This window comes from Bubalus bubalis, chromosome 12, assembly GCF_019923935.1.
Source record: "Bubalus bubalis isolate 160015118507 breed Murrah chromosome 12, NDDB_SH_1, whole genome shotgun sequence".
Classification (NCBI taxonomy): Eukaryota; Metazoa; Chordata; class Mammalia; order Artiodactyla; family Bovidae; genus Bubalus; species Bubalus bubalis.
In genome coordinates, this window is record NC_059168.1 from 25,852,453 (window position 1) to 25,871,095 (window position 18,643).

General features: G+C 36.2%; 1 protein-coding gene and 1 pseudogene across 2 annotated transcripts in view; one reads left to right on the forward strand and one right to left on the reverse strand.

Annotated features, from left to right (window-relative positions):
• The window catches only part of LRPPRC (leucine rich pentatricopeptide repeat containing), a 101,140-nt gene that overhangs the window by 13,531 nt on the left and 68,966 nt on the right, over positions 1-18,643 (reverse strand). For both annotated transcript variants that reach the window (XM_025260946.2, XM_025260948.2), the window contains 5 exons: positions 18,126-18,216; positions 12,014-12,156; positions 11,773-11,878; positions 6,758-6,884; positions 1,026-1,114 (listed from right to left, as the gene is read on the reverse strand). In XM_025260946.2, coding sequence (XP_025116731.2) covers positions 1,026-1,114; positions 6,758-6,884; positions 11,773-11,878; positions 12,014-12,156; positions 18,126-18,216 — 556 coding nt within the window. The remainder of the gene's footprint in view (positions 1-1,025; positions 1,115-6,757; positions 6,885-11,772; positions 11,879-12,013; positions 12,157-18,125; positions 18,217-18,643) is intronic.
• On the forward strand, positions 8,822-9,845 carry LOC123328685 (annotated as a pseudogene).

The window sequence follows — 18,643 nt, forward strand, 5'->3', positions numbered from 1 at the left end:
TAGTCTAATACGTCTAGGCATTACAGGTAACATTAAAGGGGCACAATTAGCAACTTTCAGAGATGTGAAATTCTATTATAAGCATGCAAGTGAGGAATAACACCATTCTCACAGACTGAAGAAAAAACTAGGTAATATATATATTCGACAGTTAAAAAGCTGTTTCAACCTTCCTTAAAGAGTTCCTAAGCAGGTTTCGCTACATCAGCAAAAACTGTGGTTTCTGGCTAAAATTCAAACATAAAATTAAATATGAACAGATGCTTATCTAAATTTAAGAGAATCATCTTTTTCCCCCTTGGGAGCTCATTCATAAGCCCATCCCATTCATATCCATCCCTCTGCAAACCCATAAACAGCCTCTGCCAAGCAAATGGCCCCATGTCCCAATCCTCCCCAAAGTCATCTCCAATTTCTCTGGTGTTATCCTCTTAATATTCATTTAAAAACTCCAAACTCCAAATAAACATGGTATCTTACTGCTGTTGGTATTATGAACTATTAAAAAAGTATTAGATTAAGTTTTAAAAATCAATATTATAATCATTTGGTGCACAATCCCACACATTTAACACTCAATTTAACTCATTTGCTATCTCACACACAACCAACACAATATGCAAGAAACAACTGCTGGGAATTGTTTCAGATGCTCTAAAGTATGTTAATTTCCAAAGCAAAAAATGACTTGTGCTGTGAATTTTAACGCACTTGAAAGCCTGTACTTTCTCTCGTTCTGGAACACAAATTTTGCATGTCTGAAGAGCTGTGATTCATCTTAAGAAAACCCATCTTGTGTTAAATGGAATGGAAACTGGACTAAGTGGTCAAATGACAAGTACATTCATATTCAAGCTGTATTATAAATGCATGTACAGTAATTTACGTCTCTCAGCTACCACAAAAGGCTCTTGATAAGCAGGTAATTTGCTAAATGGACTCCTTTATCCAAGTATTCGAAGGGCGTTACAAGAAAAATCTGCAGAGGCATTAATGTGACGTAAAGGTCAAGCATTGTGACATACCTTTCAAATAATCCCGCCTAACTTGCGTTATGATGAGGAGGCTGTTGGCAGCATCGTTCAGTGTGAAGCCCTTGATGTGGGTCTCAGCGCTAAAAGAAGCAGACATTTAGAAAGGAATTACTGACATGCTTCTGATACGATAATAAATGGTTGAGCACCAAGGTGAAATTATAAAAACTACTGTTCGTATGTTAAAAATATTGCTGCAAAATATCGACCTGGAGACAGCTTTTGTGTTATCCTGTCAATGGTTATAGAAGGATAATTTTTTTTTGCATTCTGACAGATGACAAAGTTGGAAATGAGCAACAAAAGAAACAAAGTACAAGATTTTTTTTAAACAATCGGTTCAGATTCTTGAATGCTGACATATTAGATGACTAAAATAACTGCATGCCCTGCATTGTTCTGCTGTACCCTAAGCGGGATACTTTTTCCTTTTTTTCCTACACTCACCGTAATTTATAAAATGTAAAACTAGTCTTTCGGCAAAAAAATTAGCATTTATTTTCAGCACTTTATATTTTAAATATAAACTAAAGCGTATTATTAGCACCATCTCATTCAGTTGATTAATTTTCAAATTTCTGTCATCTAGATACATAGTTTTTAAAGGTGAACCTACCACAGAGCTAAAACCACGGTTACAGTAAAATGTAAGATTTCACACAATCTTGTCCCAGCCTTAAATTTGAAATCCCCCAACTTTTTAAAACTCAAGAGCAAAAACTTGCTTTACTTATGACTAAAACCTACATGATTTATTAAAAAGAAGGAAAGAAAAACCCTAGCCAGAGATGTTCTGTTTGCTACACTGTGTGTGGATCACCTGTATTGAAATTTCAGCCTTCTTAATGCCCCTGGGGTTCATCTCCTGATTAGGAAATCTCCAAAGGTCAGAAGGAGCAAAAGCAATTGCTGCCATTTGCCTTCTCAAGCTCAGTGATGGTCTGGCTGCTAACAACCTTGGCCTGCCAACATGAACATCTAAGCTGAGCAGATTGCGAGAAAAGCAGGGTCACTACTAAATTATTCTCATCAATCCCAAGAAAATCCTCCAAAACACCGTGATGTGCCCATCCTCTCAGTCACTTCCAGCCTCTGGGGATCCCCCCTGCAGTTCCCGGGTGCAGGATTTTCTTATTCCCCCGACCGATCCTCTTAATCCCACCAAAGCACCCACTGCTCAGTTCGACTTGTTTCCTTTGTCCCATCTGTCAAAGCTCTTAAGTCAACAACTCGTGCATGAGACTATAAACTGCAGAAAATAAAGGATTTACGTTCTCAATCTCTAGCATGATTAAATAAACAAGGAGACACTATTAAAATTAACCTCACTTCTTATGCCAACATTATTACATGTATTATACGATACTTAATTGAAAATATTCACTAAAATTCATTAAAACCACAAGGTAACAAAACCTCTGACACCACACTTGATGTCAAACCTTTTGAAAATCTCAAAACACAGAATATTTTTCTTTTAATAATTTCTTCCTATCTCAAGAAGGTATATATTCAATACAAATTTGAAATTGGGGATAAACAGGAAGAAAACTCTCCCCAGGTCTATTATATGCTGAATACATACACGTTTTACATATAGAAACTGACCAATCACAACCAAAATGTTTCAAACTGACAAAGGGAGAAAACTACAAAGCATACTGGTAACTTTGCGACGGATTCACTAATAGAACAAAATAAGAGAAGTTTACTTCTGATTCTTAATTATGATCTTTCCTTTCGGAAAAAAATCTAGTAGAGATGTCCGATCAAACTTACTGTGATGATGAGAGTATTTCTTATTCATGTCACCCAATAGGGTAGTCACAAGTAACATGTGGCTACCTGGCTACTGTGGTGGAGAAATGGAAACTTTAATTATATTTCATTTTAGTAATTTAAATTTAAGTGGGCAGTTATAGCTAGTGGCTACTGGATTGGACAGCACAGAACTACAGATATTTTCATTTTCAGAGCTGCCAAAATACAGGGGAAAAAATCACAGAGAGAAAGGGGTATCAATCTTTTAACTTACAATCAACTGCAAAAGTTAATCTGTCTTAACCAAAGAAGATAATATTACAGGGAAAGTTTCATCTTAGAGATTTCAAAGCAATGACTGGTCTATGGATTGTACTTACATAACCTGCGCATGGGGCATTAGGCAGTGATCAGAATTTATCTTACTTTGGATAACAAAAACTGGCCAATCCAGTAAAAAGCATCAGTGATTGATTTCACATTCTTTTTAGACAGAATAAATAAGCTAGTAGGAACAAAAGAAAATAAAGCGCTATCTCCAAAGGTAAAGCAGAGCTATCAGCACATGGCTCTCAAGTGTCATAACTGTGCAGTCCAGTGCTGACAAAGACGTAAAATAACAGTTTACATAACCCTTACTGACTTATGAACAAGTAGTTCCCCTCCTCTGAAAAAATTCACTATACCTAAATTTTTTTTTGGAACACGAAGAAATGTATTTCTAACTAAAAATGAAAGAACATCATTCTTTCAAAAATTTTAAAGGCATTTGTTACTTTTGAGGTTTCATTACTTGTTGGGAAGGTTAAATAACCTTCTTAATAAAACTGAAGAAATCTCATTAGTAAGTAGTCAAGTGAATCTGTAACACATTAGAGACAGCAAAGGTATAGCAAAAACAATGACTGCATTAGTTCAAAGGGGAAACCACCGCTCTTAAGAATGAACAAGTGGCATCAGGTAGGGAACTATAAGAGACTGCTATTTATGGAGTAATGTGAGAGTAACAGTGCCAGAAAAATACTAGGGGTACAGCCACTTGCTACAGTGGCTCATTTGGTCAGACCACATTAAAGTAATGATGGCTCTAAAAATAAAAGCAACAATCCTGTTTCATTCTGATCACTGATGCCGAGCTGGAGTGGAAAAGATGACCTAGTGGAATGTTGGTAATAAACCAGCAAACCAATCGAGGGAAGTTACAGGACATTCCTTTGGTAACAGAGAACTGGAACTCTAACTTCCACTTCTGAATTCCCAGTCCAGAGGTATTTTCAAAACTACCCAATGCAGATCTAACCCAAGATACAATCCTTACAATTATTCATAGTTAGATACAACATTTTATTGGTTCAAGGAAAAGGATGTGCGCAGATTCCTAGATTAAGAGCCTCTGGGCATTTGAAAGCTTTGCACCTAGGATTCTCTTTGGCTCACACAACTACATGGGGAAGCCATCTACAAAACACTCCCCAAACGGTAACACAGCGAAGATGAAAGTGCCTCAGTAGTACAGCAAGGCTTCGTGAAGATGGAGAGAGGGACGGGAGGAAAGAAGATAAGCCTACATTTTACGGGCTGTGGACATAAGTGGAAATAGATGGGATGTGCTTATAACCACCTTCTAGGCCAACAGCTTTCACACTCGTTTGATGGAGATTCTCAGTCAGACATGGTAAAAAAATGACGGGTTACACCACAAACCAGCACACTAACATACATACACACATATAACAGAGAGCAAACGTTCACAAAATATCTTTACTACATGGAGTGCTTTGGTGTTTTCTATTCATTAAAAAAGATGTTGATTCTGCCCCATTGAATAAAATTCATCATCTACTAACTAACTGGTTACAAATACAATCTGAAAAATGATTCTAGACCAGGGGACTTCAGTAAGCGGTATGCACACTGTGAGAATGCTCTAGGTGATGCAAGAAAAGGCTTGTTTCTACTTTTAAATCTTATCCTCCGAAAAATTTCTATTTTGGGACCACATTTTATAATATACTCACATATCATACAGTAGTGCAGCTCACTGAGAACGGCATGTGACCAAAATGTTTAAGACACAAGATTCTTGCATCAGCTGGGATGTCTAGTAAAATGCAGATTCTTGGGCCCTACCCGGATCAGGTGAGTCAGAACTTCTGGGGTGAGTGGAGAGGAACCTGTGCTACCAGAATGTGAGGTTCACCGTTCAAGAAGCAGCCAAGTTACAATGAAAGAATTATATAATCTGTGCTTTGAGGAAGTATTTCAGAGGTCTTTGTGGCCAACCTTACGATTATAAGACTTTTGAAAAAGTTTTCTTTCTTTGTTTCCATCTCCTCAGATAATCTCAACTCAAAACTCTCAATATCCAATTCTCAACACAAAATGTCCCCTTTTTTTTCCTGCTGTCCCTTCCTCCCAAATCCCTGTTGCCTCAAAAATACCTTTGATAATTAAGCATAGTGTTTAGTCAATACTTTTTTGAGAAAAGTCACTTTTGGAAAAAATCTGCACCTCCGGGATGACTTCAATGGTTGCAGATGACAGGATGCTGTTCAATGTCAAATTTTTCAGGTCACTAACTAAGGATATACTGAGTATTCCTGAGATAGATAATTTAATTACTAACAGCAACTGAGTAAACACACAAATGAGATATAATGAAGAATCTAAACTTAAGTCTTAGTGTGGCTGTTCAATATCAAATATACAAATGATTCAAGATCATAGATATATATGATGCATGGATATATCCATATACGTAGCACTTATATGTACATATTATGAATATATATATATACACACATGCCGTGTATATATACAGAGATATAGATATATTTCTAGAGACAAGTACAATCACACACAACATATTTTTCAAAATAGAATATCAAAACATAAACAGCAAATATGGCCCCATGGTGCATAACTTTAACATAACACTAATATTAATATCAGGTTTTCCAGTGAACTCCAAGAATGGCAAACATCCGTCTTCTATTCAGGATTCTAATATTCCAAAAGTGCTGCAATGTAAAAATTTTGAAGGCCAAAAATTAGCCAGGAAACATCATTTCAAAATTTACAATATACTAGGAAAACATTGACTTTTGCCATTGAAAAATAAAGCTACTGACTCATTAACAGGACATGTCTACATACCAGAGCAGGTAACCTTGATCCACTCCTTTCTAGGCCCTTTCTGATTATTTACTTAACTTCTGAAGTTAATTCCTTGGGAATAAGACAACTGAGTCAGTTAACTAACACATCAGGGAAGAAAGCTTTACTTTTCTGATTTAAAAAGTATTTTACTCTAAGGAACTAGCCAGAGAGACAAAACCATTACCACTTACACCACCACCAAACAGGTTACAAAACAAGAAGGGACAGAGAAAAGGTATTTAAAATGTGCTGAGTACCATATATTTTTTCCTACTTCACCCTATGTCTTTCAATGCCTAGAAGAATTAATGTAAGATTTATTATCATTTCATTACAGAGAAGAAAAACTGAGGTTCAGAAATAGGAACAAATTTTCCAAAGGGCTTTCAAGTACAATTCAAAGCCTTGTCTAAGTTCAAAACCCTTGATGCCTTCATATATTAGGCTGCTTCCACCATAAAAGGTACACAGATCGAGCTGCTGAACAAGAAACAAAACACATACCTATAAAACACAACAGAACCCTTCTCCCAGAAAAACCAAACTACTTTTCTATATATGAATAGCATACATGGGTTTTGAGGTTCTATACGGTAAAAATAAAATAAACTGCAGTGTGCAGGACAAATAAAAGTTCTATCTTTTGTAGTTTAAAAACCCCCTTAAAATTAAAAAATCATTTCATATAATTCCTATGGGTAGTTGAAGACAATTAAGCAACTGTTACTATAATACATTAAAAAATCCTAATTATAGGTTTTTCTTTTTTGAGTGTGAAGTTTAATAAATGAACTGATACTTACAAATCTTTCACTTGCATTGCTTGCATAGAATTATCCTTCATCAAAAGTAAGTTTATAAGCCTGGCATAAGCTTCATTGTCAAACACAATGTTTTGCTTTTTTGCTGTCAGGAAAATATTAAATGCATCTATGAAGGAAAACAAAAAATGAGATGAAATTATTCTGAAATGGCAAAAAGGAGGGGGAAAGCCCTGAAGCAAAGCCCCAACCCCCCATTTCTGCTTCTTTTAATACTCACCCGGTACACCACTCTAAGAGATACATAACCAAGTAAGCAGATGGTATCACTGTTCTAATCTTTAAAAAAGTAAGGGACAGTTTTGGAAACTACTACTTAATTCCAGTGGATGGTAATAGAAAGGGCTTCCTTTTACAATGATTTTTTCATACTAGCTCTCTCAAGTCAATAAATTATTTTCATGGCAGTAAAAACAGAACACAGCTCTTCTGAATTTGTTTGTCAAAAGATCCCAGTTTCAAAATAAACTGTAAAATGTGTGTTAAAGTCCAAATAAACCAGGGGTATAATTTAGATTGAGGGGAGCAAAAGATTCATTTTAAAGCAATCTTTAATCTATAAGTGGGTGGTTACTACGGTTAACATTTCAACACAATAGCATTAAAGTGAATATAGCCTATAATTCTAAAATTAGGAGATCAAATTATTTGGCTACGACAGGACTTATACAAAAACATACAATTTTCAAATATACAGATATCTAACAAGTAAACTAAGCAACATTTGTTTGACTGATTAACAGTTTTATTTCACTTGTTCACAATAACTGTCAGTGAATGAAAAGATGTTACCAAAAGAGAAGTAACTACACTTTTCAGTCACTTACTTTTCTGAAATAAAATTGCCTGGCTATAAACATCCAACTGAAACTATAATCCACACTCTGTTGTATATAAACAAGTCACAAAAAAGGTGGGGCATAACTGAACTATCACTCAAGACCTTTTATGGATATAAAGCTCCATGTAAAGAAATACAGAACACATAACTAGGAATGAACATGATATTAAAGCTCAGAAGAATATTCTGTGCTACTTTAGACATTTCTTAACAAGCAGGAAAAAAGAAAGAAAGCCCAAGCAGAAATTATGCTTGTGTTTACAAGTTATGGGAGCATGAACTAACCCTTCAATTAAACTGAAGAGACAATACCAAAAACTTAACCTTTCAAGTTAAATTCTGAGAAAACAAGAGAAAAAGATATGACACTAATATTTGCATCTTAACTAAGAAAAGACAGACTTTATCATTCAGTATATAATGCATATATTTTTCTTTAAAGGAAGCTTAGAAATTATGATGTATTGTAATTACTGGCTACATCCCAACAAGCATATACAATAGGTTCACTACTTTGCTAAGTGAAAATTTAAAGTACAGTCTGAGTACTTAAGATCAACAACGTAATACAGAAAAGCTTACTAGTTGTTTTCTAAAATTGCAGTCTTGAATTCAGTTTTCAAAGTACATTTTGCCAAGCATTTCTACACAAAAGTAACTAAAACCTCTTGAATTAACAGAATGAAACCAACTAGATAAATGCATATGGTAAATTAAAACTAAAGCAGGGGTGTATCTTTATATTTATAATGCATTATGTTTAGTTAACTGGTTAGATGTTTTTACTTAAATACAACAATTAAAAAAAGGCAATATATGGAGTTTTGGAATCTTAAAATAGGAAGTATACACTAACTGTACATTCATTTCAGTTAAATCAAAATTCTATTAGAATATTTAAACAGTATTGATAATAATGAACTTTAGGTTTAAGAGGTACATGGCGAAAGACTCAAGGATGCATTAGACTGAATATGCAGCAAAAGAAAGTAACTCAGAAAGAATAAAGTTATTCTGCAGGATTGAGAAAGCTTAAAAGTTTAGCTTAATTCCTACTTCAGACACTGTATATCTGTGTCACAAAATCTGTCACAAAATTTCTAGTTAAGAAATTAAGAGGGAGATATGTTCGTTATGTTACTCCTTTCTGCCCATGGATGCCGCCCCGAAAGCATCACTGAAGTCTCCCCCTCTCCACTACCATCATGTCTAAGTCAGAGTCTCCCAAAGAGCCCGAACAGCTATGGAAGCTCTTCATTGGAGGACTGAGCTTTGAAACAACCGATGAGAGTCTGAGGAGCCCATTCTGAGCAATGGGGAATGCTCACAGATTGTGGTAATGAGGGATCCAAACACCAAGTGCTCCAGAAGCTTTGGGTTTGTCACATACGCCATGGTGGAGAAGGTGGATGTGGCCATGAATGCAAGGCCACACAAGGTGGACGGAAGAGTTGTGGAACCAGAGGGCCGTCTCAAGAGAAGATTCTCAAAGACCTGGTGCCCGCTAAACTGTGAAAAAGATTTTTGTTGGTGGCATTAAAGAGGACACTGAAGAACATCACCTGAAGGGTTATTTTGAACGGTATGGGAAAACTGAAATGACTGAAATCGTGACTGACCGAGGCAGTGGCAAAAAGAGAGGCTTTGCTTTTGTAACCATTGATGACCATGACTCCGTAGATAAGACTGGTCATTCAGAAATACCACACTGTGAATGGCCCCTACTGTGAAGTGAGCCCTCTCTAACCAAGAGATGGCTCGTGCTTCATCCAGCCAGAGAGGCCGAAGTGGTTCTGGAAACTTTGGTGGAGGTCGTGGAGGAAACTTCAGTGGTCAAGGTGGCTTTGGTGCAGCCATCGTGGTGGCAGATATGGTGGCAGTGGGGATGGTTATAATGGATTTGGTAATGATGGAAGCAATTTTGGAGGTGGCGAAAGCTACGGTGATTCTGGCAATTACAACAATCAATCTTTAAATTGTGGACCCATGAAAGGAGGAGACTTTGGAGGCAGAAGTTCTGGCCCGTATGGTGGTGGAGGCCAATACTTTGCCAAACCACAAGATCGAGGTGGCTGTGGTGGCTCCAGCAGCAGCAGCGGCAGCGGCAGGAGGTTAATTACTGCCAGGAAACAAAGCGTAGCAGGAGAGGAGCGCCAGCGAAGTGACAGGGAAGCTACAGGCGACAACAGATTTGTGAACTCAGCCAAGCACAGTGGTGGCAGGGCCTAGCTGCTACAAAGAAGACATGTTTTAGACAATACTCGTGTACAGGCAAAAAAAACTTGAGAACTGTACTTGTGACTAATTGTGTAACAGGTTATTTTAGTTTCTGTTCTGTGGAAAGTGTAAAGCATTCCAACAAAGGGTTTTTAATGTAGATTTTTTTTTTTTTTTTTTTTCCACCCATGCTGTTGATTCGGAGAAGGCAATGGCACCCCACTCCAGTACTCTTGCCTGGAAAATCCCATGGACAGAGGAGCCTGGTAGGCTGCAGTCCATGAGGTTGCTAAGAGTAGGACATGACTGAGCAACTTCACTTTCACTTTTCACTTTCATGCATTGGAGAAGGAAATGGCAACCCACTCCAGTGTTCTTGCCTGGAGAATCCCAGGGACGGGGGAGCCTGGTGGGCTGCCATCTATGGGGTTGCACAGAGTCAGACACAACTGATGTGACTTAGCAGCAGCAGCATGCTGTTGATTGCTAAATGCAATAGTCTGCTCATGCTGCTGAATAAATGTTTTTTTTTTTTAAGGTGCTGTGTAAAGTTAGTCTACTCTGAAGACATTTTGGTAAACTACTCCAACAGTGTGAAGTCAGAATTCCTTCAGGTGATGTCAGGTTCCATTTGAAATTTATTTACAACCTGCTTTGGTGGAGAAGCTATTGTCTTCAGAACCTTGGTGTAGTTGAACTGACAGTTACTTTGTTGTGACCTGGAGTTCACCGTTAAAAGGGTCACCCGGGCAAAGTCACGGAGTTCTTTTTTGGTTATTAATGATCGTTGGCATATCCTATGTAATATATTTAAATTGAATTATGGTACCAATAAAGTTATAGATGGGAATGAAGCTTGTGTATCATCTATTATCACGTGTAGTCAATAAAAAATTTAATACCCTCTTGGGAAAAAAAAAGTTAAGAGGTTCTATACATTTCTAAACTGACGGCTTTCTACGGAAGAGAACTCAAAACTGTAAATGCTAGAATGAAAACAAATCTGCTGCATAATGGTTAAATTATCATAAAGCATACTTGGAAATCTACATAAAAACTGGAGAAATTAGAGATAACAGAAGCATTCTACAGAGAAAACTTAAGTGAAGAAAATGGAAGTAGTATATGATCTGGGAAGAGTACAATGAAGTCTAAATGAAAACATCTAGAATGTGAAAGGCAAGCTTGTATCAGAGGGTTCAAGATAGTCATAGAAATTTTAAAGTAGTCTTAAGAGAGGTAGGCACATCTTCTGGAAATATTACCACTGAAAAAAGGGAAGAAGAGCAAGAAACGGGTCTCATATCCTTGAGATGTTAAGCAGAGATACTATATGAAGCTTAAAGTCCTAATCGTTTTTTGCTTTCACATAAAATCAAAACATGTAACAAATATATTTGCCAAAAAATTCATGACCATGTTATTTTCAAAGTGCAATTTTGATAAAATGACATCTACTTTAGTTTTCATTATGAAAAATTTCAAGTTTACAGAAATATATAAGGAAGAGTATAATGACCCCCGCCATATACCCATTGCCTACATCTAATAAGCAACATGTTTCCTGATCTGTTTAACCTTTAAACACATGGCTCCTGACTTAAATATTTTATGGCTTAAGGCTTACGTATTTTAAAATGAATTACAGAAATCTTCAGTTTTTTCATTTCTCAATACTTCATTACTGATCTCAAAACTCAAGGACATCTATAAATCATAAGCTGTTATTCTATCTAATATAAATATGAGAGTGATTCCTTAATTACCTACTACTGAGTCAACATTTAAATTTTCCCAATTGTACCAAAATGTCTTTGTTAAATGAAAGAAAATAATTAATATATACACTTTAAGTTCCACCTCTTCCTAAATCACTACTGCCTTGCTGGGCTTAGACCCCACGTTGCTCTCTAAACGAGACCCCAGGGCACGCGTTTACCTTTGTTTCTCCTCGTACGGCAGGCGTTCAATAGCTCTTTCTGGAGATTAACTTCTACAGGTGAGGGTAACGAAGTTGGGGAATCTTTTTCTTCCTCATACCACAACTTAAAAATAAAATTTTTCAGTTAAAGAAAAAGTGGTAAATACAGCAACCTTTTCAATGTAAAGCTGGGTTAATCTATAACCTAAATTTATACCGACAACAAAATCTGTTATGCTTATAGTTAAAAACAAATTACCTCGGGTACATCAAATGGAACCTCTTGATTATTGTTCCTAAGGATTTCTGCTAATAACCTTAATGTCTTCTCACGAGGAATAATATTTTCTTCTTGCATTTTATTCCAGACAGCATCAGCTTTTTGCCAGTCACCATTTACTTCTGTAAAAATAAATAGAAACTAATGAACATACTAAACAAAATTCATGAAAATATTTAAAACTTTTTATTTGCTGCTAAAGCAAGTATTCCAAACACTGCCTCCAGGGAAAGGACCAGGGTCATAGTGGACCAAAAGTGAGAAGACTTCTCTCTGTATACCCTTTTGTACCTTTTGAAGTTTAAACCACAGAAAGTCCTTACCTATTAAAACACAAGAAAAGAAAAACCACACTTCATTAAAAACTTCTTAACTATGAGCAATAGACTCTGGAAAGATGATAGGATGCACATATGCAGTCCAGTACACAGCTACAATGATTGAAAACGTACAAATGTATGAGCTTTGTCAAAAGCGACAAATCAACAAAATTTTCTGCTTAGTTCAGTAGGGAGACTTCTGTCTTTTCTGTCGACCTCAAGAACTTCTGTCCGTGTGTAATATGTTTCTCATAACGTCAACAGACTTAAGTAAGATTACAGGGGAGAGGAAGGGTATTGGGAAGAAAGCAGATTTCCTTCATAATGAAATATCTAGTTTCTTCTGTGTGATAACCTAGTCTTCACAAATAGCAAAAACTTAAGAATCAAGACTTCATTTTTAAACATTCTATGAATTTTGAAAAAAGAGAAAGTCATTTAAGTTTCTGCCTGTGAAAAATTAGAGCAAAATATGAAAAACTTATGACACTAATACACCTGTTACAAAGAAATATTGTTTTAAAAGTAGCCTTTTGAAAATATGAATAAGAAATATCTCAATGGTGTACGGTCAGCTCCAGGAAGAGGGTTTGTTTCAGGACACGAATGTTTCAGAAAACATAAGAATGTTTGTTTCTCAAAAATATCAAAATACTAAAACACATGAAATTTTCCTAGGTTTCCTCCCACCCTAAAATTGAAAGGCTAATAAGCTTTTTGATAACGGACTCTTCAAAGTAAAAAAAACTCAAAGAACAAAAACAAAACACATTCACACTTCATCAGAAACGTCCAGTAAAGAAAAAGAAAACAAGTAGAAAATTTCCTAGGAGTCATACATAGATGGCAGCCGAGGTTTTCATACGGAATATACTGAAAGGTGAACCAAACAGTAGAAATTAACCTCAAGTTCAGAGTGATTTTATATATACTTAGATAATAAAATCAGCCTAACATAAAATCCTTACTAAATTTACAGTCAATTTTCAAAGCAAGATTCTCGTAAGCTAATTATGCTTTTCCTTCATTAAAATGTTTTCATGTAATATAAAATTCAATAGTAATTTTTCAAGTATGTTAATATATAAAACTTTATATATATAAAGGTTATCAAATACATTTTATTTAATTAAATAAAAACAAAAACCCAAGCCCCCAAATCTTTAATTCTGTAGAAAGGGAAAGGTGGACCACTTCCGTTTCATGCCAAAGGGTACTATGGACTGTGGGGGACACACGGAAAGTTTCCACACATTGTGAACAGAACTGCTTAGGCACTTTTTTTAAGCTAATAATTATTTTCAGATAGCGAAGAGATGGAAGAGGTACCATGCTTTCAGACTGGAAGGAATATGGGAAGATAATTCACTTTGGTAGAACAGGATACAACAGAGAGGCACCTGTTCAAATGGACTAACAGCTTACAAGAAAATATTTCAGAACACAGGTGAGAACTAGACAGTGTATACAGCATGAAACTGAGATATACACACTTTCTAACTTGGAAATGTACCTGGATCACAGGATATAGAACAAAAATTTGAGGCAACCAAACTAGTCAGTGCCAAAATCGGTAGCCATTCTCTCACCAAGACACAGAAAGGCTAAGGCTTTCATAATATACCCCGGGGGCTTTAAATTCCTTTAACCAAAACAACAACAATCATACTTGTTATCTGAAAAATCAAACAGCCCACAGACTTGGCTGTAACCAGGGAATGGACACTGCCTCAGTAATTCCATCACTTTCCTGGAACTCATGGTTCCTTCTTTAAAGAAGAAGAGCACTGATGTACTAAATGATCTGAGAACTCTTAAACTATAAAAACCAAGGAATTTTTGACACTATCAGTGAATTTTACAGGAGCATAGCTGTGGGACTTCACTGTGGGGCCACCTGACTAGCATATAACAACAGTTGGCACTTCACACACGGTTCCTCTAGTGTTAAACTGAGACAAAGATTTCTAGAGTTCAGAGTTTTAATTATAAAGTTGGCAAGTTTGTATGTATTACTGACAGGATGGGGTAGTTTCTAAATTTCCCATGTGTCAATCACCAGATTATGGTCTCTAAATATCATTCCTCTCTAAAATAAGGTTTGGACAGGAATTACACCACATAAGCCAGGATGGTCCTGCTTGGCCTAAATATAAGGACCTGTCAAAGACTAATGCAGTATGTCAAATGACACAGGGAGCTGATGTAAAGAGGTTCCCAGTGGCCAAAGACGGGACAATTTGGGCACCAAAAAGAATAATGACTGCAAGGAAATGAAACACAAATATACCAAAGAGTTCATAAACTCATTAAAAAACTGTTTAATGATCAACTTAGGAGGTTCCAGGGATACCAGCACTTAAAACTGGTTAACTAAAAGGAGAAAAGCAAGCATGTATCTTTTCCTATGAATTTATTTCATATTAACAAAATAAGCTACAGAACACAGTGCACAAAACATGTAGAGCATTAAACAATCAAAATAATAATAGGTGTATATGCAAAAAAATACACGGATACAAATGTAGAGTGATTTGGAAGGATGGCCATGGACACGTTAACTCAGGTATCGTGTGGACACAACAACATTTGACGTTTTGCTTTGTATACTACTATACTGGCTTGGCCCTTCAGTAATTCAGAATACATTCATGTTGTGTGTGTAATAATGGAGGAGGGAAGACTATACAGCATGAAAAAGAAATGTCAATGGTCATAAGTAAAGAAAATAGCACATAAATAACATCTTAGGATAAATACTCAGGGCGGTTTTCCTGTTTTCTTTTTCCTCCCAGTTGTGCCATGCAGCACATGAGATCTTAGTTCCCTGAATAGAGATCAAACCTGGGTCCCCTGCAGTGGAAGCATTGAGTCATAGCCACTGGACCACTATAGGGAAATCCCATAAATGTTCATGTTTTAAATGTTGGGGTTTTAAAAATAGATTCAAAGAACTTTTACTGCAAAATTATCAATATAAGGCAGCTCAAGTTTTGGCGAGAGTACTTTACATATACAAAGAATAAATTCTCTTCTTTGTATATGTAAAGAAACTGAAGTGTTTTGAATAAAACTGTAAGAGGGAGAAAAAAACTGTCCTTTAGAAATAACAGAATATTCCTTATTAGTAATGTTAAAATAATAATATATATGCAGGTGAGGGAGTTGTTTCACTCATGTAATGTTTGTTGCAGGGCTTAGGAGCTAATTTCACAAGACTATCACAGTGGAAAGTCAAAATATCTTAGAAAGGAGAGAACTAAAGTTTGAATTATGGCTGATTCCTGTAACAGATCACCTTTGACCATCATATTATTAAGTAGAAAAGGAAATGTGGTTTAGTAGAGCTAGTATTTACAGGAATGAAGAGAGTTATATTTTTATTCCTTAACCTCCATTATAGTTATATGGAGGCTGGGTGTTACAGAACCATGGAGCAATGTATCTCTGTCTTGTGCATGTTTCTGTAGTGTGCTGTAATTCACAACAAAGTAAGTGTGTACATGTGTGTGAAAGGTACTGTTTTAAAATAAAACAAGCAAAACTGCCCTTTAACAAATACTCCGAAATAATAAAATTAACTCCTTTCAAGGGCTAAAATTATATTATGAAAAAGAATGAGTTCATAAAAAATTCCAATACACCAAACAAATTGTGTTCTCAGAAATCCAGTCTGGACTTTTCATGTGTTACAGGGCCACATTCTGTATATCATTCCATACTACATGTTCCTTTTCAAATAAATTGTGCTTTATAAATTATTCAACATATTTAAGTAGTGGTCCAAGTTAGAGGGCAAAAAAGGGGGGGGGGGGGTCATGCAGGAGGAGACAGCTTGTTTCTTCTTCAGAAAGGGAAGGTTTAGGGTTACCACAACCACATTATTGATTCCTAACATGACAGAAGCTGGGTTAAAAAGTATACACTTCCCTATGATGATTCCTCTGGCTTCCAGTCCCATGAAAGGCCGCTGTCATGCTATCTCATCCTCAGAGGCTCCTCGGCTGAGCAGAGGAGAGCTTCTCAGACTACTGGCTCAAATACAGAGCTGGGAGGGGGTGTCCATCAGAACAGACAGAGGGATTAAAGAAAACGCTAATAAACCTCAGAGTTTACTGGTAAGAGTTCCTGCTTATGCCTAAAGGAAATTTTAAGATGAACTTAAAACTTGTTTTTCCTTTTCTTCCTTTTGCTGACAATAGCAAAAGGTCAGCTCCAGAGGGAGAAAGAAGCCTGTAAAGCCGGCCGCCTCTCATCTTCCCTGGACGCACCTCCTGTGTCCGTGCGGCTGTTCTTTCAGCCCAAGGGATCGGCAGTCCCAGCTCAGGTCCAGCTCTTCTGAAGAACGCCAGTTTTCTATCTGCAGTGCCTACCTCAATGCTAGCACTGTGGGCTTCAGAGATATTTCTGAATCAAAGTCTTCTATGGGGATGACTTTAAAGGTTGAAAACTCATTTAGATGTATCACTTCGGTATTTTTAGTTTGCAAAAAATTAGAACTTAAGAAAGAATTCAAAAAAAAAACAAAAATAAAAAAAAAAAAGAAAGAATTCTCTCAAAGTAAGAAAAAGCAGGGGGAGTGGGGAGGATTAACACTGTAATACAGGTTATAAACTACTAATTAAGGATTAAATGCCTAAAACCCAAGTTTTAAAATTCTATACATTCAACAACAACCTCAGCATTGGATGCCAGAATTTGATCATCATTCAAATGAAAAGTTTTAAGAATTACATGTGAACTGTATGTCAATGTAACCAACAAATGAAATGTAAGATTTCCAGCATATTTAATATACACCATCAAGATGTAAGACAAAGCCTCCAATGATGATAAATACAAGTTCAAAAAGACAAATGAATCAACTTATTCACTGCTGTCTATGTTTGGTGAAGGAAAAAGAAGAATAAATCGAGATCACATATCTTATGTTGGAAAGGAAGGAAGGAAGGTCACCGACTATTCCGTCGTTTCTCTCCACAAAATACCTTAAGAGACTACACAGTTCCAGATGTGTAAACTTGCATAAACATACTAGACAATTCCTTAACAACAGAGACTGCAAGTTTCAGAAATGACCATCACTTTTAACCATTAGTGCAAATACAAATTCAGCTTAGGGAAACAATTAAGGTTGTGAACAAAGATTAAGGTATAAAGACGACTAATGTAGTGTTTTATAGGATGGAAAACTAAAATCTATTCACACGTCTAGCAGTCGGAGACTAGTTGAGTAAACTCTGATATATCTGTTCAATATAGTCATTGGCGGGTGATAAAGTGCAGAAAAAGGTTGGTAATATAGAACTGAGTCAAAACTATCTTACAATACAATCACATTTTGAAAAGGAATTGTTTACGATGAGTCTGTATATAAACATGCATTTTTCTGGAAAAATATCTAGACACATGAATATGTCAATGATTACTTATAGAAGTGACTGATAAATTTACTCAAGAATTTAAATTAAAAGGAAAAAAAGAATAGTTTCTCCTCAAAAACTCCCATTAAATTCTGTGGCTCTGATGAAGAGTTTTCTCACTTTCTCATTATTGCAGTAAGAATGTCAGGGAAGACCATAGGATGTCAGTGAAACAACACAACATTTTGTGATATAAATTCAGTCTAGCCTCTACTTGAGCCTCTGTGGAAGACTGCACAAGTGACAACCCCAGGAGCTTCCTCAGGGCCTGGTGTTCCTTTCCAGGCACTGCCTTCCACAGAATAAATGTCTCAAAATAAAAACATGAGCAAGAGTCATATTACTTACTATATAGTTTTAGCAGACTGTAGTATAGCTGGTCTCTGTCACATTCAAATAGCTTCTGTGTCAGCTCCACTAATTTTTCTAGAGTTTCAACCTTAAAAATAAGATTAACAGAGGGATCTAGATTGTATAAAGGATGTATTTTATAGTTGACAAGTCACAGGCGAATAATCCTTCAAATCAGCTTTACCCAAAGGGCAGGCTAACTTTACTTCAAAGGTTAAAGGACTGAGCACAAGAATGCAACTGTACTTAATGCCACTAACTATGTTAAGTGTTAAGAATGATTAAAATGATAAATGTGATGCCATACGTATTTTATCACAATTAAAAACAATTTTAAACTCAAGAGCTAAAGGATTCTTTGGAGACAAGAATACATATGAATGACTCTCTAGTTGTAAAAACCTCCACGGAGGAGCATTTTGGAAAATTCAAAGATACTGAGGGTGGAGGACTCAGTGAGTACATCTATATCTGTTAACAGGAATATTCTCCACCCCAACTTTGTACTCCTCTTT